Raw genomic sequence first — 24,332 nt, 5'->3', positions numbered from 1 at the left:
ATACATTTCTTTTAATATGAGTACAACCTCATTTCTCTATTCAGTATTAAATGGAATTGGATGTCATATCATGTCACATCCATGGAAATGTAATATACAAAAAGGGCACAGAGAACTGAATCTGGTGGTAGGCTTATTGCCAATGCTGTCATTATACAGGATTCCCATTACTGTAAACGATCAGCGCTATGATCTGTCAAAGGTAAGCACAGCTTTTAAATGGGTGAATTGTATGGTATGTGAATAAAGCTATTATATATATCAATAAAGCTATTATATATTAAGATATATAAAAGAGTAGCATCTCTAAAGTCTTGCAATATCATACTCAGAAGCTTCCACTTTATCTTGAACATCTAAGTAGGTTCTAAATGACTTTCATTGCACAGTCATACACGGCACAAAGCAGTTGAAATCTGGGTATTTTTTTTTTTCCTCATTCTAAAGCTGAATCTTTCATTCTACAAGTGCCATGATATTTGTGTTCCCAACACTTGTGTCCACTTGCAGCATGGGGGTCTTGAGGTGCTGGGGCAATTATCTACAGTTTGTAAACTGTGAAAAGAGGCTGGGTGTGGTGGCTCACACCTGTAATTCTAACATTGTGGGAGGCTGAGGCAGGTGGATTGCCTGAGCTCAGGAGTTTGTGACCAGCCTGAGCAAAAGTGAGATCTCGTCTCTACCAAAAATAGAAAAACTAGCTAGGCGTTGTGGTGAGTGCCTGTAGTCCCAGCTACTCGGGAGGCTGAGGCTGGAGGATTCCTTGAAGTAGGTAATCTAACACAAGGCAGGGGTAGAGGAGAGGAAGAGGGATGGGGGGCCAGGGCATATGGCACATCTCTTGGGGGTGGTGACACGTTGATAAGAGGGAGTTTATCTAACAAATGCAATCAGTGTGACTTAATTCTCTGTACACTCAATGAATTCCAAACAATAAAAAAAAAGAGGATCCCTTGAGTCCATGAGTTTGAGGTTGCATAGCACTCTACCCAAGGGGACAGAGTGAGACTCTGTCCCCCTCAAAAAAAGAGAAAAGAAGAATGTTAAAAATGAGGTATACAATGGCAAAATATCAAAATTAAATAACGTGCAACTTCACTCAATTTTTTTTAATTTTTTTGAGATACAGTCTCATTATGTTGCCCTAGGTAGAGTGCTGTGGTGTCACAGCTCATAGCAACCTCAAACTCTTGGGCTTAAGAGATTCTCTTGCCTCAGCCTCCCAAGTAGCTGGGACAACAGGCACCCGCTACAATGCCTGGCTACTTTTTGTTATCGTTGCCAGTGTTGTTTAGCAGGATTTGGCTGGGTTCAAATCCACCAGCCCCAGGGCATGTGGCCAGCGCCCTAATCACTGAGCAGGGGCGCTGAGCCATTCACTCAAATCTTTTAAGAAAGTAATGTGTCAACTGTACTACAGACCGATTTAAACAAGTAACTCTATTGGTTAAAATCAGCATTAGTAGGAAAAATTCATTTTATCAAAATGTACATGCTGGGCGGTGCCTGTGGCTCAAGGAGTAGGGCGCCGGTCCCATATGCTGGAGGTGGCAGGTTCAAACCCAGCCCCGGCCAAAAACCACAAAAAAAAAAAAAATGTACGTGCTAAGATTTAAGGGCTTCAGTGAACTTCAGATATCCATGTAAATTAGTCTTTTAAAAACATGTTAAACTCTTCAAGTTTTCATTTTTAGTAATGCAGAAAAGGACGAGCTTTCAGCTCCTAGTATCTGTACTCTCAGGCATTCCCGTGCTCGTGTGATCACTGTCTGCTGTCTGGAACCTACTCTCCTGCTTCATTAGTGTGACATTGTGGGCTAAAAGGAGAGAGGAAATACGTGGCTTGAAGACGTCCAGCTAGTTTGGAATTGTGGCTCTCTTCACTTGCAGTTTGCCCCAGGTTGGTCACTTAGCCTTCAAAGATACTGTAGGCCCACATGTGGGCTGCTGTGAGCGCTAACTGTGGGACTCCCACTCAGCATGGTCAGAGTACACGGCACCGTGCAACTCCAGTGACAATCACACATGTGTTTCAGATTTCACAGGCTCTGAAAAGCAACTCCCTAAATCTCAGAGGTGTTGAAGTATTTAGGCCAATCTCTTGTTGGCTAAGGTTCAGCAGTTAAAGAGAAGACAAAAGTTAGCTTGGATTTTTTTTTTTTTGGAGACAGAGTTTCACTTTGTCACCCTGGGTAGAGTGCTCACAGCAACCTCAAACTCCTGGGCTCAAGCGATTCTCTTACCTCAGCCTCTCACGTAGCTGGGACTACTACAGGTGCCTGACACAATGTCCAGCTATTTGTTTTGTTGCAGTTGTCGTTGTTTAGCAGGCCCCAGCCAGGTTCGAACCCACCAGCCTCGGCATATGTGGCTGGTGCCCACCCACTGAGCTATGGGTGCCACCCAATCTGGTACCTTTTCTTTTCTTTCTTTTTTTTTTATTTAGAGATAGAGTTTTCACTTTGTCACCCTCGGTAGAGTGCCGTGGCGTCACACAGCTCATAGCAACCTCCAACTCCTGGGCTTAGGTGATTCTCTTGCCTCAGCCTCTGGAGTAGCTGGGACTACAGGCGTCCGCCACAATGCCTGGCTATTTTTTTGTTGCAGTTTGGCCAGGGCCGGGCTTGAACCTGCCACCCTTGGTATATGGGGCCCGTGCCCTGCCCACTGAGCCACAGGCGCCGCCCCTGGTACTTTTTCTTAAAGAAAAGAAGCCAAATTTTTTCTCTATCCCAAAACTTCTGGGGCCAGCTTCCAAGAGTGTGGCCCCTATGCTGTACGGCTGATAGATGACATTCCTTAGAATCTGTAATAGTGTCCAAAGAAAATTACCCTTCCTCTGACTCTGCTATTGGGAAGGACTTCTTTCACTAGTCTTGTGTGAGAATTTCCTATAAGATTCAAACAAAATAAGCATACATGCACATCCAGATTTAACTCAGAGCAAAGCAAAGCACCTTCAAAAAAATCTCACCTAGGTTCGATTTTTTTAAAAAAGTACATTAAAAAAGAAAAAAATACCTTTGCAAATATAGTCTTGACATAAATTGGCAGGTCTCCATGGGGACTTCCATAACCCCCTACAATACTAAACCCCAAGCCTTCAGAGCCTTTCTCCAAAGTAATAATCTTAGGTGAAGGTGTTCTGAAAACACAATGCACGCTGTTTAATTCAAAAATAGATATTGAGAGGGAATTTCATTTTAATGGAAGAACACAGATTTGAGAGAGACTTTCATACTGTGAAACTACGAAGGTTAGTTTATCAAATCAAACTCTCAGCAGTCTGGAAACATTTAAAAATGTCCCCTGTCACGCCAACTAATCACCAACATCTTGGTGTTTTAGGGTTACTCTTTCATACAACCCATGGCTTTCTTTGTTTTTGGCTGGGGCTGGGTTTGAACCCACCACCTCTGGCATATGGGACCGGCGCCCTACTCCTTGAGCCACAGGCGCCGCCCCAACAACCCATGGCTTTCTAATTAAAAAATAAATAAATAAATAAAGCCACGATGCTGAAATTGTCAAAGCACGCTTGCGTACTGTTTAAGTCTTTTTTTTTTTTTTAAGTTTTTGGCTAGGGCTGGTTTGAACCCACTACCTCCGGCATATGGGGCCGGCACCCTACTCCTTTGAGCCACAAGCGCTGCCCTAGCGTTTACCTCTTAAACTTACTCTTTAAAGCTGAAGGAAGGTATCTTCCCATCCTTGAAAATGTGCCTGGAGACAGAAAGGGCATCACCTGGGCACGGGGGGAGCCTGCCTGTCCTTGGGTGACTTGTGTGCCTACCAGATAACGCAGCCCCACAGCTCAGGAACCTGTGCTTCCTTTTCTGCGGTGATGCTCTGGCCACCCCATGGCTCCCACACGGCCACCCGGGGAGGGACTCACTCCTCAGAGCCACCTCCAGTGTGTGGCCATCCTAGAAGGGAGCTGCAAGGATGAGTGACATCCTTCTCTGCCCCCTCTGCACTGGTTCAAACTTCCCTTATGGCACGTACCCCGTTTCCCCGAAAATAAGACATCCTCCGAAAATAAGACCTACTTACAGGAAAGATAAGACGTCCCCAGAAAATAAGACCTAGCGCATCTTTGGGAGCACACCTTAAAATAAGACACTGTCTTATTTTCGGGGAAACGGGGGTACTATGTCCTATTGTAACTAATGACTTAATCCTATTTCTTCTCCACTGCCAGACTCTGGACTCCTGGGGTCTGTGTCATCTGAGCACTCCCAGCACGGTGCATTGTACAGGCCATAGAGTCAGTGTCATGACTGTGTCCATGAGAAATGAAATCCCGCAGATAGGAGAGAAACCAGGGTGAAGCAAAATAGATAAAGAAAATCTGTTTCAAATGTGTAATTTAGATTTTCAGAGCTTCGTCCAGTGTGGAAGTCTTCTCTCTCAGAAACAACATGGCTAAAAATTAAGTAACGTATGTGGACTCAAGTAATTTAATGGAGGTTTAGCTGAACCCGATTTCTTATTCCCAAATGCTACTGTCCCGACAGTAAAAAGCTGAAGGAACTCTCATATCACAGTGCGTATTTGTCTGCTGGCAGCATCACTTGTTTAAGGCAACATGTCATCTGAGACACAGAGTCACCTGAGACAGACTCAGCCACTCACGTACTTGGGGAAATCTGCAAAATGGGGATGTTCCCAGTCTTTGAACATGCTACTCTGACCATAGTATCCTTCCCTCTCTGCTGCCTCAGTTTTGCCTGATTTATCTTTTTTATTTTTATTTTTTTGAGACAGAGTCTCAGTTTGTCACCCAGAGTAGAGTGCCATGGCATCACAGCTCACGGCAACCTCAAAGTCTTGGGCTCAAGCGATTCACTTGCCTCAGCCTCCCTAATAGCTGGGACTATGGGTGCCCGCCACAACACCCAGCTATTTTTTAGAGATGGGGTCTCGCTCTTGGCTCAGGGTAGTCTAGAACTTCTAAGATCAAGCAATCCACCCGCCTTGGCCTCCCAGAGTGCTGGGATTACAGGTGCGAGCCACCGTGCCAGGGTGGCCTGGCTTATTTTAGGGTTAATTTTCAGCTGGTTCACACTGATTCTAGTTGTTAAAGTTACTGGTTGTTTTTAGCAGGTATCCATAGTAATTGCTGACTGGTCTAACCCATTTAAATTGTTAACTGTTTTGAATGCTATCCTGCTTAATCCAATTCTTTTAAAACTCAGCTAAAGCATCAGCTTCTCCAAGTACATTCCCTATGTGAGTGATGTCCCATCTCCATGGTTTCACCAGACCCTTAGTGGTCTTACAGTTATCAGCTCTTTTTTTTTTTTTTTTTTAAGAGACAGAGTCTCATTTTATCGCCCTTGGTAGAGTGCGGTGGCATCACAGCTCACAGCAACCTCCAACTCCTGGGCTTGGGCGATTCTCTTGCCTCAGCCTCCGGAGTAGCTGGGACTACAGGCGCCTGCCACAATGCTTGGCTATTTTTTTGTGGCAGTTTGGCCGTGGCTGGGTTCAAACCCTCCACCCTTGATATATGGGGCTGGCGCCCGACTCAATGAGCCACAGGTGCCGCCCCTGTCTGGCTATTTTTTTAGAGACAGGGTCTCGCTCTTGCTCAGGCTGGTCTGGACCCTGTGAGCTCAGGCAATCCACCTGCCTTGGCCTCCCAAGTGCTGGGATTACAGGCGTGAGCCACCACACCGGCCAAATCTGTTGTTTCTTAGGGGAGATGCATGTGGAAATGCCCACATGCTGCAGGTGCAGGGCCATAGCAGTGAACTTCTGAGAGGTCATACGAGGCGTACAGCCTTATGAGAGGTAAGAAAACCCCAGAGCCTTTTTGGAGATTCTCTAAGAATTCACAAAAGCAATGTGCAATGGGTCTTCCTCTCCTGTAGAGGGCATACTTTAACATTTACAAAGAGTTCTCCTGAGCCCTGCCCACCTGCAGACTAGGCCCTCAGGTCTAAGGTACTCACTCTGTGTCTTCTGGATGGTGTTCAGCAGTGGGTGAACCAAGGCGGTGGCCTGTAGACAGGTTTTCAAGCTGAGTTGCTATGGCACTTATATTAGTATCCGCAACAACCTGGGGAGAAAGTCAGAACAAGCTATTTCATTATAAAGCAGGGGAAAGTTAGAGAAATCCTGCTCTAACCAATGGTCAGATCTCATTCAATCTATCTGCAGCATTTCTTTTTTTTTTCTTGAGACACCATCTCAAGCTGTTGCCCTGGGTAGAGTGCCGTGGCGTCACAGCTCACAGCAACTTCAAACTCCTTAGTAGCTGGGACTGTATGCGCCCACCACAATGCCCAGCTATTTTTCGTTGCAGTTTGGCCAGGGCTGGGTTTGAACCCACCACTCTCGGTATATGGGGCCAGTGCCCTATTCACTGAGCCGCCCTCAAGCTCTGACTTTTACTAATTCCAGGTCCACACATCCAGTAACTGACCAGACATCTCCCGTGGGTGTCCAGCGGTGGCTCAAACCTGACTTGTCCCAAGCTGAGCCCTCCTCCTCCAACCATGGCTCTGCAGCCTCCCTTCCTCATCTCAGACAACCTCGAATTGGCTCTGCCAGTTTCACAACATCCTGCTATCAGCCTCAACTCCCCTCTCCCTCCTCACAACCCACCCTCAGTCCTAAAATTCTATTTGTCTGCAAAACAATCTTTCGTCTGGAGTTCTGCAACAGCCTTCTCATCACTTCCTGCTTTAGCCCTTTGAGTTACTACCAGTAGGATGGTCCTGTTAAATCAGAGCACATTATTTTGTTCCTCTGCTTAAGACTGTCCTAAGGAGGCTTGGCACCTGTGGCTCAAGTGGCTATGGCACCAGCCACATACACCTGAGCTGGCGGGTTCAAATCCAGCCTGAGCTCGCCAAACGACGACGGCTGCAACCAAAAAAAATAGCCGGGCGTTGGGGCGGGCGCCTGTAGTCCCAGCTACTTGGAGGCAGAAGCAGGAGAATCACTTGAGCCCAAGAGTTGGAGGTTGCTGTGAGCTGTGATGCCACGACACTCTACCCAGGGCAACAGCTTGAGGCTCTGTCTCAAAAAAAAAAAAAAAAAAAAAAAAAGACTGTCCTAAGGAAATCCAGCTCTCTGGGTTAAAAACTGAAGTCTTATCTATGACCTGCAAGGCCGCCTATAGGTGGTACGGCCTTGATGCCACAGTCTCTCTCCCTAACATCCTTCTTAGTGGTCACTCAGCCACACCATGCGGGCCTACTCCCTGTTTGCCAGCCTAGAAACGTCCCCTCCGTGCTGTGCTCCTCCGTGCTGTGCCGTCTGCCTGGCTGCTGTGTACTCCATGTCTACACGGCTGGCTCCTCTCAAGTCACTTTCCTTGGCCACTCTAAAATTTCCACACCAACATCCCAGCCCAGAGCTGTGTTCCCTTCCCCTGCTTCTTGTTTCCTCCTTGGTGGAAAGACTGTATCTATCTTACCTTGCCTGTTGTTTGTGACTTCACGCAAAGGTGGGCAGGAACTCAGCCTGCGCCTGCTGTGTGCCCACACAAAACCATGCCTGGCACACAGCAGGTGTCCGGTTAGCCGGCAAGTGAGAACGTGAATGTGGGTCTGTGACCCCCTGAGATTTGCCTTTTTGATGGTCCTGAACAAAGGTATAGTGGAATGACATTTAAGCATTCACTTTATGTCTGCACTCTGCCAGTAACATTCCAAAGCATTCAGAAGAGAGGCAGCCTGAGAGTCCATGCTGGGGCGCAGAAAGGCGTTCCAGAGTTCAGTTTCTGCAGAGATGTGCCTGAGTTTCAGCTCCCTCATCTAGGAGGTGGGAACCACCTCTACCTTGCCTCAACTAGTCCCCATAGTGTCTTCCTCAAGAGCTCCTTGGTCACCCCTGCTTCTGACCAACGGTCCTGCTTCGAGATTGCAAGTCTGATTGCTCAAGCGGGAGTGGGGGGGGGGCTTTGCCGGACAGTAGTGCGCAGGCGCCTGACTGGGCTGCAGTTTCGGAGCCGTCCGACAGAGGGCGCGGCTGCCTAAGCTGCTCCGCTCAGCCACGTCTGCCCTAAAGAGCAGAGGGAGAGGCCAAAGGCCGGCTGGGGGGTCAGGACTGCTGCCCCGTCCTGCTCTGGGAGAAAACACTGCTCTGTGCAAGTTACAGAATCTCCTGGAAATGCCATCACAAGAGCAACTTAAACTGGGGATTATTTAGGATAAAAGATTTAAGGAGAAAAATGACAGATTCTCCCTGAGTACAAAAGTCTCTCCTTGTTTTTTTGGACAGGCTCTTGCAGTGTCACCCTGGGTGGAAGTGCCATGGTACAATCAAAGCTCACAGAGACCTCAAGCTCCTGCGCTTCAGTGATCCTTCTGCATAGCTGACTCCTGGTGCCCGCCTGGCTGGGCAACCATGCCTGGCTGCTCAGGCTGGTCTCAAACCCCTGGCCTGAAGCAATCCGCCCACCTTGGCCTCCCAGAGTGCTAGGATTACAGGTGTGAGTCACTGTGCCCACCAAAAGCCTCTCCTCTTACCACCAGCTTTGTGCCCTCCTCCACCGCGAGTGTATGAACAGTTATCTTTGCACACGAACTCTGTCATACTCTGTATTCTTAGCATCTGCCATCTTTTTACAATTTATTTATTTTTTTGAGAAAGAGTCTCACTATATTGCCCAGACCGGTCTCAAACTTGGACTCAGGGAATCCTCCCACCACAACCTCCCAAGCAGCTGGGATTAAAGGTGCACCCCACCACCCCCAGCTGGCCCACCATCTTCTTGATGAACCTGCCCCACACCAGCTTCCACCCCATCTCCTGCCTACACGTCCACAGCCCACACTCCTGGCTCTCCTCCTGCTATCTATCTCTTTTCTTCCACTCACCTCTCAAGGCTCAGGTGTGGGCCTCCTGCCCACTTGCACATTCAGGCTGAATATAATATAAACATAGCACATATGTTTCCATGGCTTTACCTCCCGATTGTGTGCTCACAACCCCAGCTTAGTCTGCTATCTCCAATCACCAGCTTGACATGTGCGTTTTAATATCACAAAGGTTTATCAAAATTAACCCAACAAAATCCAAACTTTTTGGAGGCAAGAGAATTGCCTAAGCCCAGGAGTTTGAGATTGCTGTGAGCTGTGACGCCACAGCACTCTACTGAGGGCGACATAGTGAGACTCTGTCTAAAAAAAAAAATAAAAAAAAGTATCTCCTTAATACACCTAGCAAGAGCAATTTAAACTATGAGGAGAAGCCTCTGAAGTGTTGGTTGCCTCCTCCACGCTTCAGCCTGCTAACCCAGACCTCACTATTCCCTGTGCATCCACCTGCTGACTGCTCCGTATGATACGGTGACAATAACACTTCTGCCTCTCAGACACAGTCATCTGACCTTTCCTCCTCCTCCTCCACTGGGCTGGCCTACCTGATGATAAGAATAACTACCTAAGGCAACTCACTTGTGATAATGGTACTGCTGGTCTACCCCGTGCACATTGTTTTAATTAAAACAAAGGCACCCCATGCAGGATGTAAGAGTCCCCTGGTTTTGTGTCTAAAGCCTTTGGCAGCACAGATGCCCATAGTGTGTAGATCATGACTGTGAGATCTCAAAGGAGTCTATAATCTTTCATTTTTAAAATTTATTTCCTTTTTTTTTTTTTTTTGGCCAGGCACAGTACCTCATGCCTGTAATCATAGCACTCTGGGAGGCTGAGGTGGGTGGATTGCCTGAGCTCATAGGTTCGAGACCAGCTTGAATAAGTATGAGACCTCGTCCCTAAAAATAGCCGGGCGTTGTGGCAGCGCCTGTAGTCCTAGCTACTCGGACTTTTGGTTTTTTTTTTTTTTTTTTTTTGGCTGGGGCTAGGTTTGAACCTGCCACCTCCGGCATATGGGACCGGCGCCCTACTCCTTGAGCCACAGGTGCCGCCCAGTCCTAGCTACTCGGGAGGCTGAGACGAAAGGATCGCTTGACCCAAAAGTCTGAGGTTGCTGTGAGCTGTGAAAAAAAATTATTTACTTTATTTTTAGGGGGGGTGAAGTCTAAAAAAAATTTATTTACTTTTTTTTAGGGGGGTGAGTCTAAAAAAATTTATTTACTTTTTTTTGGGGGGGTGGAGTCTAAAAAAATTTATTTACTTTTTTTTAGGGGGGTGGAGTCTAGCTATGTGTGTTGGTCTAGCTGGCCTTGAACTCCTGGGCTCAGGTGACCCTCTGGCTTTCTCCCTCCAGCCTCCGCAGTAGCTGGGATTGCAGATTTGCACTGTTGTGCCCATTAATTTTTTAACAGCACATATTAGAAAATAAAAACATCAACTAACATGATTCACACAAGAGAACTTTTCTTTCTTTTTTTTTTTTTTGTAGAGACAGAGTTTTACTGTACCGCCCTCGGTAGAGTGCCGTGGCGTCACACAGCTCACAGCAACCTCTAACTCTTGGGCTTACGCGATTCTCTTGCCTCAGCCTCCCAAGCAGCTGGGACTACAGGCGCCCGCCACAACGCCCGGCTATTTTTGGTTGCAGTTTGGCCGGGGCTGGGCTTGAACCCGCCACCCTCGGCATATGGGGCCGGCGCCCTACTCACTGAGCCACAGGCGCTGCCCAGAGAACTTTTCTTTCTTTCTTTTTTTTTTTTTTTTTTTTTTTTGAGACAGAGTCTCACTATGTCACCCTCGGTAGAGTGCTGTGGTGTTACACAGCTCACAGCAACCTCCAACTCTTGGGCTTAAGCGATTCTCTTGCCTCAGCCTCCTGAGTAGCTGAGACTACAGGCACCTGCCACAATACCTGGCTATTTTTTTGTTACAGTTGTCATTGTTGTTTGGCGGGCCTGGGCTGGGTTCGAACCCACGAGCCTTGGTGTATGTGGCTGGTGCCCTACCCACTGAGCTACAGGCGCCGCCCTGCTTTTTTAATGTCTGTTTTGGCACTTTGGGCTTAGACCACTGAGACACTGGAGTCATGCACCATAAATTTGTTCTCCCAAATGAAATGGTTTTTCAATTTGGACTTATTTTAAGGCTAGAATTATCTGAGGGTCTGGGTCACCCTCTCTCTAAGGTAGTAAATGGTAGGTTTTATTCTTTTTACCTATAAACCATCTTATCCTACTTCTGAAGAAGTATGGTGATTCCAAGCATGCATTTTGGGGAGACTCACTGAGGAAGCTCACTGGCAGTATAACACCTGTCACTCACTGCCTGGTGTCAATCCTAGAGACCTCAAATGCTGACACCTAAGCAGAGGCGTTAACAGCCCGCTTCCTTTTACCTCCTGGTATATTTCCTTGAGCCTCTGAACAATACTCATGGGGACCCCAGCTGATAAATAATTGTCTGCCTTGGTTGATGACTACACTGCAGTGAGCGTTTAACAGTGTTGCCAATCATTTCCGCTGCTGGAAAAAAAAAAAAACAAAATCACTGTTTTTCTCTTCCTTTAAGGGAAGAGGAAGAAACAGCCCTTGGGCAGTTCAGTTAGTCTGTGGGCATAAGAAAAGAAATCATTCCTTGTTCCTTGCAAACTTTGATTTACAAAAGAATCCTGGAAGCTAAAAGCCTTGTTGATTGATCACGTGAAGCAAAAGTAATTTTTCTCTCCCTGTTACGCTTTCATATAATCATGCTCACTGCCTGTATGGATGGCATTAAAGAATTTCTGAATAAAAATAATAATGTTTTGCTTTCAACCTTCATAATTCACATCAGCAAGCACCATGCTGGGTGGCAATGCCTGCTGCCAGGGACGCTGGCTCTTTCTTTGCACGCCACTTATCTGCCCGGCACAGCTGCGTGCTCCATTGATCACGGTACCTGCAGGATAACGCGCCCGTAGGCGTTCTTCAGCAGATTAACCACATCCGCATGAGACAGCCCATCCAAAGGTTGCCCATTAATGCTGACAATCCGATCTCCCACCTGGAAGGACAAAAGTGGCAGAAAATCACTGTCATTAAGAAAAATTAAATTTGAGAAGAATGCTTAAAATCCTTTGTGAGTGATACTCCCCATTTGTGGCCATTGTGGAGATTCTGTGTTTCTACCGTGTCTGTGTGTTTGAGAAGCATGAGGAATGTCTTTGGCTTTCCCCAAATACAGACCGATCAGAGAAACAAGACGGGGGTCAGATGTGGTTATTAAAAAGCACAGTGGGCCACTTTTGTGTTACAGTAATACTGGTGTTTCATACAGCCACTCGCCAATGATAGTGGGGTGCAGAAATTAACTGTTCAATAAAGCTCTAATGGAGGAAGCCAAATATTTTCTGCTTTATTTTTCTACTTAAGATGAAGGGGCCAGAGGAAAAACAAAATGGTAAGAATGTTGATTCTTTTGGTGGAGGGAAGACAGTAAGGTCAAATCTCAGTTGAAAACCATTCTGGGTGGAATGAGGTGCTTATGAGAGTAGGGAAGGGTTTGCAAAGGAGCTGCAATTTCTTCTTTTATTGAGAAGCTTTGATAATATTTTTATATGCCCAGGGACCTAATGAATTTCAGGTATAAAGTTTCTCTAATGCATTTTGCCCTCAGCATGGGTCTCTGATGGCTATTGCAATTCCAGCTTTAAACAAGGTGCCATTGGCTGCAAGTTCCTTTCCCACCCGCCACCTGAGCATGTCAGCCCATCCTCTTTTGCTTACTTTAAGCTTCTGTGTACGTGCAGCCACTCCACTGGCTTGAATCATGGCAATAAAAACAGGGATATCTCCTAAGGGACTTCCTTTTCCTCCAGCAATACTGATTCCCAGGGCATCGCCCAGCTCCTAAAAAAGAAAGAAAACATAATGTTTGTATATTTAATAAAGAGCCACAACCTGATTGTTCCCAGATGGCTGTTGAACGAAATCCCGCTATGATGCAGGAGACCAGGAGAACACTGGAGTTAGATAAGCCCGGGGTCTTTGGCGTCTGAAAGTCCTATAATTTCGGTTATAGCATTTAATTAGCTGTGGGTACTTGGGGAAGTTACTTAACTTGGTGAAAGTTGTCACAATCAAAATGAAGTCTCTTAAGTTAAAAACACAAAACAAAACCTTGACAAATGAAGCCAGGAGAAGCTATGACCAGAGGGTTTTCATGCTTGTTTGCCTGATGACAAAAACTATCACAAAGGAAGTAAAAACCACAGCCTTGCATAGAGGCCATTGCAACCTAAAACAAAATAGTAATAATAACTTCTGCAAGACCATGTGTCCAGCAACTGCCTGTCCAAACTTGAACTGGTGTCAATCTTGTTAATAATCCTTGCTGCCAAGGATTGCTGCCAAAGACAATTATCTAAAAAAAAAAACCAAAATATAATACTCTTTTTTTCTTTTGAGACAGAGTCTCATTTTGTTGCCCTCAGTAGAGTGCTGTAGCGTCACAGCTCACAGAAACCTCCAGCTCTTGGGCCTAGGTGATTCTCTTGCCTTAGCCTCCCGAGTAGCTGGGACTACAGGCACCTGCCACTACTTAGACCTGACTATTTTTGTTTTTGTTGCAGTTTGGCTGGAGCTGGGTTTGAACCCTCCACCCTCTGTATATGGGGCTGGCGCCCCACTCACTGAGCCACAGGTGCAGCCCTACTCATTTTTTCTTTTTTTTTTTTTTTTCGAGACAGAGCCTCAAGCTGTTGCTCTGGGTAGAGTGCTGTGGCATCACAGCTCACAACCACCTCCAACTCCTGGGATCAAGTGATTCTCCTGCCTCCACCTCCCAAGTAGCTGGGAGTACAGGCGCCTGCCACAACGCCTGGCTATTTTTTGGTTGCAGCTGTCATTGTTGTTTGGCAGGCCCGGGCCGGATTCGAACCCGCCAGCTCAGGTGTACGTGGCTGGCGCCTTAGCCTCTTGAGCCACAGGTGCCAAGCCCTCATTTTTTTCTTTAAAAATCGTTATTCTTTTTTTTTTTTTTTTTGTAGAGACAGAGTCTCACTTTATGGCCCTCGGTAGAGTGCCGTGGCCTCCCACAGCTCACAGCAACCTCCAACTCCTGGGCTTAGGTGATTCTCTTGCCTCAGCCTCCCGAGTAGCTGGGACTACAGGCGCCCGCCACAACGCCCAGCTATTTTTTGGTTGCAGTTTGGCCGGGGCCGGGCTTGAACCCGTCACCCTCGGTATATGGGGCCGGCGCCTTACCGACTGAGCCACAGGTGCCATTTCCCTAACATGCACATAGTTTACCATGGCATGTGTGTCCCCCCCACAATGCCCCATTCCTGAATAAACACTTTTTTTTTTTTTTGGAGACACAGTCTCATTCTTTTGCACTCAGTAGAGCACCATGGTGTCATCACGGCTCATAGCAACCTCAAACTCTTGAGCTCAAGAGATTCTCTTGCCTCAGCATTCTGAGAAGCTGGGACTAAGGCACCTGCCACAACACCTGGCTAGTTTTTCTATTTTTAGTAGAGAGGTTGCTCAGGCTGGTCTTGAACTCCTGAGCTCAAGTGATTCACTTGGCTTGGCCTCCCAGAGTGTTGGATTGCAGGCGTGAGCCACGGTGCCCGGCCTGTCATTGTCCTTTGGAGAGCCTCTCTGTTTGTTATTTATGGTGACAGCCTCTTAGAGCTTCCACCTTGATGTATAAAGCGAGAAAACTACGTCCCTCACAGTGTCGGCCTGAGGATTAAATGAGATGATACAGCAGTCCCGGCCTGCGGAAAAGACTCCATAAAGGCAACTGGAGGAGTAAAAGGAAAAACAAACGGCCTCGCGCTGCGGCTCAGTTCAGTGGCCAAATCTGAAGCAGACTTGGCAAGTGTGTTCTCAGATGGTGTTTATGATTTAAACCTCCACACACACTCTGCTCTCCTGGGTGTGAACAAATACACTTGGCTCTAAAAGACAGCGTTGAAACAAAGGATCTGAGGGGACGCTGACTGTAGTCACAATGGTTGGGACAGAGCAGGAAAACATGGCTGAGAACATTTGTTTGTGAAGATGGATGCTGGTGACGAGATCCGGCTTTAGCCCAGGTTTTCCCCATACTTGGTTCACAGGGTTAGTATTTTAAAAAGTACTAAAATAACAAACGAACGACAAGTTCCATTTCTGGTGAGGTGGCGTGTACAGACGGCAGCGCCCCTCTCCTGCTGATGACGATTAAGAAGTCTTGTCAGAATGTAAAAAACAACTACCTGCAGCCTGAGAAATGTAAAGAGACAAAATAAAGTGTGGTGGGGAGTCAAAACTTGAAGGACAGCGGGGTAATCTCCCAGTTTCTGTTTTCCTGGCAGCTTTGTCCTGAGGGTGATTTCCAGTCAAGGAGCTGGGAAGGTGGGGTGAAATGCTAAAATCTGGATAGAAACCCCATCTTTCTGCCCAGAGGAACCAGAAAGGGGAGCCCTTGGGAAGAAAATTAAAGAGTTGAGGAAAGAGGATCCCCTAATTCTGTGTGTGAACCCACAGACTCCAGGGCTCAATTCTAAGCTATATATGTATAGGACAGATCCCAACCTGTCCTGAGATTTTTTTTTTTTTTTTAGAGACAGAGTCTCACTTTCTCACCCTCCGTAGAGTGCTGTAGCGTCACAGCTCACAGCAACCACCAACTCCTGGGCTTAAGCAATTCTCTTGCCTCAGCCTCCCAAGTACCTGGGACTACAGGTGCCCACCACAAGGCCCGGCTATTTTTTTGTTGCAGTTGTCACTGTTGTTTAGCAGGCCCAGGACGGGTTTGAACCTGCCAGCCTCTGTGCATGTGGCTGGTGCTGTAATCACTGAGCTACAGCGCCGAGCCACTGCCCTGAGATTTGAAGCAGTGCCCAGAGGTGAGCCAGAACTTGCAGTCAGAGCCTACCTGGGCTGACTATCTGTTAAAGCCTGAGCATCAGCATTCTTCAGTGTCTACACAACAAGGCATTCCTGCGGTCTAGAACACAGTCCTAAATGACTCAGTCAGCATGCAAAGAATCAGGAAAATGCGACAAATTGTCTTAAGTTCTTTAGAATACGTAGGGCAGTTGAAAGCAATCATCACAGCAGCGTCCGGTGTGGTCCTCAGTTTATCTGGGTGCAAACATAGGACATCTACGGTCTAAACGTCAGCGGTGTTGGGGTAATGGGAAGTCTCCACAGTTTAAAGTGACCACTTAAAAATATACTCAGTGCAAATGTTAAGTCAATTATATCTCAAGATTAAATACAGAAAGAGGGTCCAGTGTGGTGCCTCACGCCTGTAATCCCAGCACTCTGGGAGACCGAGGTGAGTGGATTGCTTGAGCTCAGGAGTTCAAGATCAGCCTGAGCAAGAGTAAGACCTTGGCTTGGCACCCATAGCTGAGCAGTTAGGGTGCTAGCCACGTACATTGAGGCAGGCGAGTTCGAACCTGGCCAGGGCCTGCTAAACAACAACTGCAAAACAAAAACAAAACAGAACAAAAAAACCTGGGCGTTGTGTTGGGCACTTGTAGTCCCAGCTACGTGGGAGGCTGAGGCAAGAGAATTGCTTAAGATGGCTGTGACGCCACGGCACTCTACTGAGTGCAACACAGTGAGGCTCTGTCTCAAAAAAAACAAAAAAAAACGTTGCTCAAGCCTGGGTGTTTGAGGTTGCTGTGAGCTGTGACGCTACGGCCCTTTACCCAGGGCGACAGAATGGAAAGGGAAAGAAGAGACAACGGAAACCGTGTAGAAAAGAACTTAAATAGCCGGGCGTTGTGGCGGGCGCCTGTAGTCCCAGCTGCTCGGGAGGCTGAGGCAAGAGAATCGCGTAAGCCCAAGAGTTAGAGGTTGCTGTGAGCCGTGCAATGCCACGGCACTCTACCCGAGGGCGGTACAGTGAGACTCTGTCTCTACAAAAAAAAAAAAAAAAAAAAAAAGAAAAGAACTTAAAAACCTCATCCCAGGGAGGTGGGGGCCGTCATTCCTCATTAGCCCTAGCACTGCCACGTCACACCTGTAAGACAGGAAAATAGCAATGCTGCCCTCTCCAGTCCCTGCTGCTCGTAGTTTTTGCGTCTGGCTTGGACTTTCTGAGCCTATCAACAGTCAACCCTCCTCATGCAAAATGGCCAGAGGAATTTTATTACAAAGTTTCTGCCTGGACCTTGCAGGAGAAAAGGGTGGGTAGGAACAGCCGTATTAGACAAGCCTGTAAAACAAGGGGCTGAAATGACTAAGGAAACATAAAATGATATTATTTTTAAAATCTTGGAATGAGGGCGGCGCCTGTGGCTCAGTGAGTAAGGCGCCGGCCCCATATGTCGCGGGTGGCGGGTTCAAACCCAGCCCCGGCCAAACTGCAACAAAAAAATAGCCGGGCGTTGTGGCAGGCGCCTGTAGTCCCAGGTGCTCGGGAGGCTGAGGCAAGAGAATCGTGTAAGCCCAAGAGCTGGAGGTTGCTGTGAGCTGTGATGCCACCTCACTCTACCGAGGGCGATAAAGTGAAACTCTGTCTCTACAAAAAAAAAAAAAAAAAAATCTTGGAATAAGGACCAATTTATGTGATAATCTGGCTTTGTTTAAAGGCATTATGCTAACGTCTCCTTAATTTATCCATAATTATATGCACTGTTGGTATATTTAAGTTCCCCATCATAGGAACACTGGAGTTACAGCTCTGGTGGAAAGGTCTTGGAACAAGTAAGGCATATTCAGTCACAGCTGGAGCCGGTAATAACAGATGCCACTTCCTGGGGACACACGATAAACTAGGGACCAGGCTGAGTACATTCCCTCATTTAATCCACACGACAAGATTTACCTTTGAGGTAAGTTATTATCACCCCAATTCTACACATAAGAAAATCAAGGTTGACTTGCTAAATATTGAGCTAAAAGTTCTGCACCGAATTGTGTGCCCCCTGAAATACACACGATTTTGTTTGTTTGTTTGTTTATTTTGAGACAGAGTCTCACTCGGTTGCCCTGGGTAGAGTGCCATGGTGCCATAGCTCACAGCAACCCCAAACTCTTGGCTCAAACGATCCTCCTGCCTCAGCCTCCTGAGTAGCTAGGACTACAGGCGCCCACCACAATGTAGGGCTATTTTTTAAATTTATTTTATTTTATTTTTTATTCTTTTTTATTTTTTTTTTTAAACTGAGACAGCGTCTCACTTTGTCGCCTCTGAAAGAGTGCTGGGGCGTCATAGCTCGCAACAACCTCAAACTCTTGGGCTAGAGCAATTCTTTTGCCTCAGCCTCCCTAGTAGCTGGGACTACAAGTGCCCACCACAACTCCTGGCCATTTTTGTTTTGTTTTGTTTTAGCAGGCCCGGGCAAGGTTTGAACCCACCAGCCCTGGTACACGTCACTCGTGCCCTAACTACTGAGTGACAGGAGCCCTTATTTTTGAGACAGAGTCTCTCTTTGTCGCCCTTAGTTGAGTACCATGGCGTCATAGCTCATAGCAACCTCAAACTCTTGGGCTCAAGCGATTCTCTTGCCTCAGCCTCCTGCGTAGCTGGGACTGCAGGTGCCTGCCACAAGGCCCGGCTATTTTAGAGATGGGGGTCTTGATCTGGCTCAGGCTGGTCGTGAACCCTCCACTCAGGCAATCCACCTGCCTCAGCCTGCCAGAGTGCTAGGATTATAGGCATGAGCCACTGTGTCTAGCCTTTTTTTTTTTTTTTTTTGAGACAGAGTCTCACTTTGTCACCCTCACTCGAGTGTCAGCTATCATAGCTCACAACAACCTCCAACTCCTGGGCTCAAGAGATTCTCTTGCCTCAACCTCCTAAGCAGTGCCTGCCACAATGCCCAACTATTACTTTTTTAAGTTTTAGTAGAGACAGGGTCTCGCTCTTGCTGGTCTTGAACTCCTGAGCTCAAGTGATCCACCTGCCTCAGCCTCCCAGAGTGCTCAGGATTATAGGCGGGAGCCACTGCGCAGGGCCTTGAAATACACATGCTGAAGTCCTAACCACAGGACCTCAGAACGTGACTGTATTAAGATAAAGCCTTTAAGATGAGGCCATTAGGATGCACCCTTATCTAATCTGACTGGTGTCCTTACAGAAGATTAGGACACGGAGAGACCCCGCGATGATAGGAGACACACAGATAAGGCCATGTGATATCACAGTAAGAAGGTGGTGCCTGCAAACCAAGGAGAGCGGCCTCAGGAGGAACCAAACCTGCCAAAACCGTGACCTTGGCCTCTGGAACTGAGAGGAGAGACATTTCTGCTGTTTAAGCCACTTAGCCCACAGCTAATAAATGGTCGGGTGCCTTCCAATAAATGCGGGACTGACTCCAGAGTTATACCAGATTATCACTTTACTGCAGTGGAGTGCTGTGATCACAACAGGGCTGTAAGTTTTTACCACTTTTAAAACCCCAAACTTATGATCAAAATAAGTCTACTTTCTAATAATCTGGATATCTGAAAATCCAGATTTGACACATTTATGAACTGAAAGGCATCTTACACGATCTTCTCAAAAGGGCAACTTAGCAACATGTAGGTGTATAAAGCCTTCAATAAAAAGCATGGCTTCTGACCCAACAATTTCATTTCTAGGAACTTACCTAGGCTAGGGGCAAAAACGAAAACCGAGACACCGTGCTAATTGTTCATGAAGAGGAAGCTGCTTAAGAAAATTACAAGCACATGCAATGGAATGCTCTAAGTAACTAACTAAAATTGTCCTCTAGGCCGTCAAAAATGCTTTAGTATGTTCCACATAATACTTTGTTCTATAAACAAAATACATTGGATGGGATTTGCCAAAAAATTCATAGTGGTCATCTACGTGTTTTATCGTACTTATCTAAGTTTGCTTATTGATGTTACATAGGCCGCATCAACAATTTAAAAACTTGTGTGAAGGATAAAATTTAATTTTTTTTCTTTTTGAGACAGAATCTCAGTCATGATTGGTAGAGTTCCATGGTGGTGTCACAGCTCACAGAAACCTCAAACTCCTGGGCTCGAGACATCCTCTTGCCTCAGCACCCGCCTCCCCCGCCCCAACCCAGCAGCTGGGACTACAGGCACCTGCCACAATGCCCTGCTAGTTTTTCTATTTTTAGTAGAGATGGGGGTCTCCCTCTTGCTCAGGCTGGTCTCGAACTCCTGAGCTCAAGCAGGAAAATGCACATTTTAGGCAAATAGAACACAAACCAGAAAAAAGTGAATAGCAAAAATGACTTACCCTGATTATCTCAACAGTCCTCGGCACCGTGACTGTGCCTATAAATAAAGAAGCAACACAATTAGCTTTCTAAAGTTAAGAGATCATATATTTAGGACATAACACCTATCCTAGGCCTTTCAAGGCAGGACAATGAACGAAACAGGAATCCCACCCTTTCTCAAAATCCAGACTGGCAGGCGAGTCCTCAGGAGTCACATCCTCTATTCCTACAGAGCTCTCTGTGTGAGGCAGTTGTGGCCATGATCGTTGGACTTACAAAGCTGATGGAATGTGGCAGCTGCTGCCTGGAGCCCATGGTTAAATGCTTGGAGCATGAGCCAGTTGTCTTTCATTGTATGTTTTCTGTCGTAATCAAAGATAACCCTCCACCCAATGAAAGACCTAAAAAGACCCCCAACCCCCTTACCCCCAATGGTACTCATACTTCTGACCTTCCAGTGACCAGCAATTTATTAATTTCCCCTTTGTAAACAGTTTTACTTTATAATGCATTGAGCTTTCTGCTTTTCATGTGATTTGTGTACTGTTAAAGAGACATTCACAAAAAGGAATCTGTCTTTCCTTCCCTTGGAACAGGTCTTTCCAAAGGCGTGTGGCTTACGTGGCCTGGCTCCAAGATTTAAAAACATTTTAACTAAAGACGTAAGGGCTGCTTTTCCAAAATGCTTTTTTTTTCTTTTTAAAATTAGAGTAACCTAATGGTTTTGCCAGGGGTGTGTCCCCATGATACCTGGACTCTTCTGGGCAGGTTCAGAGGCTCTTTTTGTGCCAACCAGGTTCTGCAGGCCGGCGATGACGGGAGCCAGGGAAGGACGGCAGCTGCTGTGCTGGCTCCCCTGGAAAAGAAGAGCCAGTGGTTACCTGTGTGCAGACACTGACGTGGCCCTACAAGTTCACACTCATCACCGGTCTTCCCATTACTGAGGTTACCACAACCAACTCACAGAAATCCTGAAGCAGCCAAGGAAGAGAACAAAAATCACCTTACTCTCTGACCGCCCCACACCAGTTCCACTGAAGCTCCTTCGCCACTGTTTGATCCACTGTGTATGCCTTTATGGATGGTTTCCATCACCCAAGTAGAGAAGGTACAATCATTTGAACTATTCTTGCTCCCCATAAAATCAAAAACATTTTCTAGGTTGCGACCTAGAGTATAAAGGCTGATGGGCACTGTGCGTCATTGGGGACTACAGTCACCATGTATTTCCTTATTACCTAAAGTGCATTTAATATTTCACTAAAGCAAGTGTAATGAAACCAGGGTTAATAGAAACTTGACCAAATAAAACCCCTAATTAAAGGAGAAAGCAGAAAATATGAAGGGAAAAAAAGCTTTTCTAGAGATGACATTTTTTCTTTTTCTTTCGCCTTTGGTAGAGTGCCATGGCATCACACAGCTCACAGCAACCTCCAACTCCTGGGCTTAGGCGAGTCTCTTCCCTCAGCCTCCCGAGTAGCTGGGACTACAGGTGCCTGCCACAACGCCCAGCTATTTTTTTGTGGTGGTTTGGCTGGGGTGGCCGGGTTTGAACCCGCCACCCTTGGTATATGGGGCTGGTGCCCTACTCATTGAGCCACAGGCGCCGCCCATAGATGACATTTTTTTCTTAAAGATTTTCCTTGAGGCAGTAATAATTTAGTCCCATCTGTTATTCCTCCATTTCTTGTCCTTCTAATCTTTAAATACGTAGCTGAGGTCTGCAGTGTGTAGTCACTTCTGGCTAGAGGCTCTTCTGTGAGAACTGTACACACAGTGAAGGGCAGCACGGCCAGGCTGTTGACCTTGCCTGGGCCCACCTGCATCAAAACTTTAAGCTAAGCCTAAGATCATTATTATTAGTTGATAAATTATAACTTGGTCCATTTCCTTAACTATTATGCAAGTTGTTTAGTATTTTAAGAATAAAAAAATTTCAGGTGGCTCCTGTGGCTCAGTGAGTAGGGTGCAGGCCCCATATACCAAGGGTGGCAGGTTTGAACCCAGCCCAGGCCAAACTGCAACAAAATATAGCTGGGTGCCTGTAGTCCCAGCTACTAGGGAAGCTGAGGCAAGAGAATCACCGAAGCCCAGGAGCTGGAGGTTGCTGTGAGCTGTAATGCCATAGCACTCTACTGAGGGCGACAAAATTAGACTCTGTCTCTAAAAAAAAAAAAAGCATGAAAAAATTTCAAATATACAGAAAATTTCAAATTCAAAAATTTCAAAGTTAAAAGAATTATACGGTAGCCACCCATGTATACAACACCTACATTCCATAGCTAATATTTTGCTGTATTTCATTACACATTCATTCATCTATTTATCACTCAACTCATTTTGTTTTTTTGTAGAGACATAGTCTCACTTATCACCCTCAGTAGAGTGCTGTGGCGTCACAGCTCACAGCAACCTCCAACTCCTGGGCTTAGGCGATTCTTTTGCCTCAGCCTCCCGAGTAGCTGGGACTACAGGCGCCCGCCACAATGCTTGGCTATTTTCTTGTTGTGGTTTGGCTGGGGCTGGGTTCAGTATATGGGGCCAGCACCCTGCCCACTGTGCCACCCTCTTTTTTTTTTTGAGACAATCTCACTTTGTTGCCTTCAGTAGAGTGCTGTGCAATCACAGCTCATGCAGCCTCAGACTCTTAGGCTTAAGCAATTCTCTCGTCTCAGCCTCCCGAGTAGCTGGGACTACCGGCGGCTGCCACAACACTCAGCTAGTGTTACAGATGGGGTCTCACTCTGGCTCAGGTTGGTCTCTAACCCGTGAGCTCAGGAAATCCACCCACCTCAGCCTCTCCAAGTTCTACGATTACAGGCCTTGAGCCACCGCGCCTGGCCTAAGTCATCTTTCTTTAATGATTCATTTCAAAGTAAGTTGCAGATATCAGCATCCTTCATATGGATATATGTATATTTAAAGAAGAATTTTTATTGTTTTCTTGAAAGGATATAATTTAAATAAATGCTATTACAATAGATAACCAGTCAGATTTGAGAAAGTATAACATATTATAACTTTCACCTAAAAAAAAAAAAAAAAAAAATCACAGAATGTGCTTACTGAGGCTTTGTAAATATTCACTTTGTTCCCTGAGGAAAAAATTCCTGGAGTGTTTTTCTCCAACGTATACTTTCCTCTGCAGAGTAGAGATACTTCCTCCTGGTTGGTGGGAAAGGCCATTTTATAGAAAGAGACTTGGTGGCCCCAAGGCTAGAAGTTCTCTTTTTCTTTTTTTGAGACTGGGTAGAGGGTCATGGGGTCACAGCTCACAGCAACCTCAAACTCTTGGGCTCAAGCGATCCTCTTGCCTCAGCCTCCTAAGTAGCTGGGACTACAGGTGCCCACCACAATGCCCAGCTAATTTTTCTATTTTTAGTAGAGACGGGGTCTGGTCTTACTCTTGCTCAGGCTGATCTTGAACTCCTGAGCTCAAGGGATCCTCCCACCTCAGCCTCCCAGATTGCTGGGATTATAAGTGTGAGCCACAGGGCCCAGCCTAGTTCTCTCTTACTGAACCCACTTCCTAGCGATGAAGTCAACCAGTTATAATCTCCTTAGCCCTTTAAAGAAGGCATTGATCTCCCTATGGGTCCTGTAGGAATCTTCTTTTTGTCCGTCAGGGTCAGGGTCTGCAACTCATGATGATGTAAGACACTTACTTTTTTTCACAGTCGGGTACCAGCCTGCTTTTAATTAGCCAACTCTCATATCATCTCAGCAATAATTTTAATGACAAGGGAATGATAAAATATATTTACTATTTAAAAAAAATTGAATTAAACTTCTCCTCTCTGCAGTAAAAATTCTGGGCGAGGAGTTAAAGTATTTGATACTTTGTTCCAGGTTTCCAAGATCTGACCGCTCACATTCATATACCAAAACAAGTATGGTGGGCTTTTTTTTTTTTGACATTGGATAATACAGCTTCTAAATGTTAGCTCTGCTCTTAACCTGAATATATATTTTACTAAACACGAAGATGCTGATAAATACTTAACAATGTAGGTGAAACACCGTCATGAGGGTGTGGAGGAGGGACAGAAATCCAGTCCCACCCACCACTCTACTGGGCGGTCACTCCTGGCACTCCACTGTGCCATAGGTGTCTCTGGTAGGGACGCCGCTTCTGCTCCCAGATTCCTCTGGAGACCCAGTGGAGCCTCCTCTGTGCAGCTCTCTCATAATCCAACAGGGACAGTAATTTGTCTCTGTACAGCTCTTTCTGCATTCTAATCTCCCATGTACCACGAGGCTTTAATGAAATCATTGAACAAGTGTGAGTCTTCCATGAAGGATGAAGCTGT

General features: G+C 46.3%; 1 protein-coding gene across 1 annotated transcript in view; it reads right to left on the bottom strand.

Moving 5' to 3' along the window:
• Window positions 1–24,332, bottom strand: part of PATJ (PATJ crumbs cell polarity complex component) — a 408,655-nt gene that overhangs the window by 2,927 nt on the left and 381,396 nt on the right. Inside the window, 6 exon segments of the mRNA XM_053575260.1 lie at window positions 3,022–3,145; window positions 5,958–6,064; window positions 11,772–11,876; window positions 12,599–12,721; window positions 20,040–20,077; window positions 20,773–20,878. Coding sequence (XP_053431235.1) covers window positions 3,022–3,145; window positions 5,958–6,064; window positions 11,772–11,876; window positions 12,599–12,721; window positions 20,040–20,077; window positions 20,773–20,878 — 603 coding nt within the window.

Source organism: Nycticebus coucang, chromosome 22 (assembly GCF_027406575.1).
Source record: "Nycticebus coucang isolate mNycCou1 chromosome 22, mNycCou1.pri, whole genome shotgun sequence".
In the NCBI taxonomy this organism is placed as follows: Eukaryota; Metazoa; Chordata; class Mammalia; order Primates; family Lorisidae; genus Nycticebus; species Nycticebus coucang.
The sequence above is the reverse complement of the archived record's forward strand: the minus strand, read 5'-3'. Positions and strand labels throughout refer to the sequence as shown.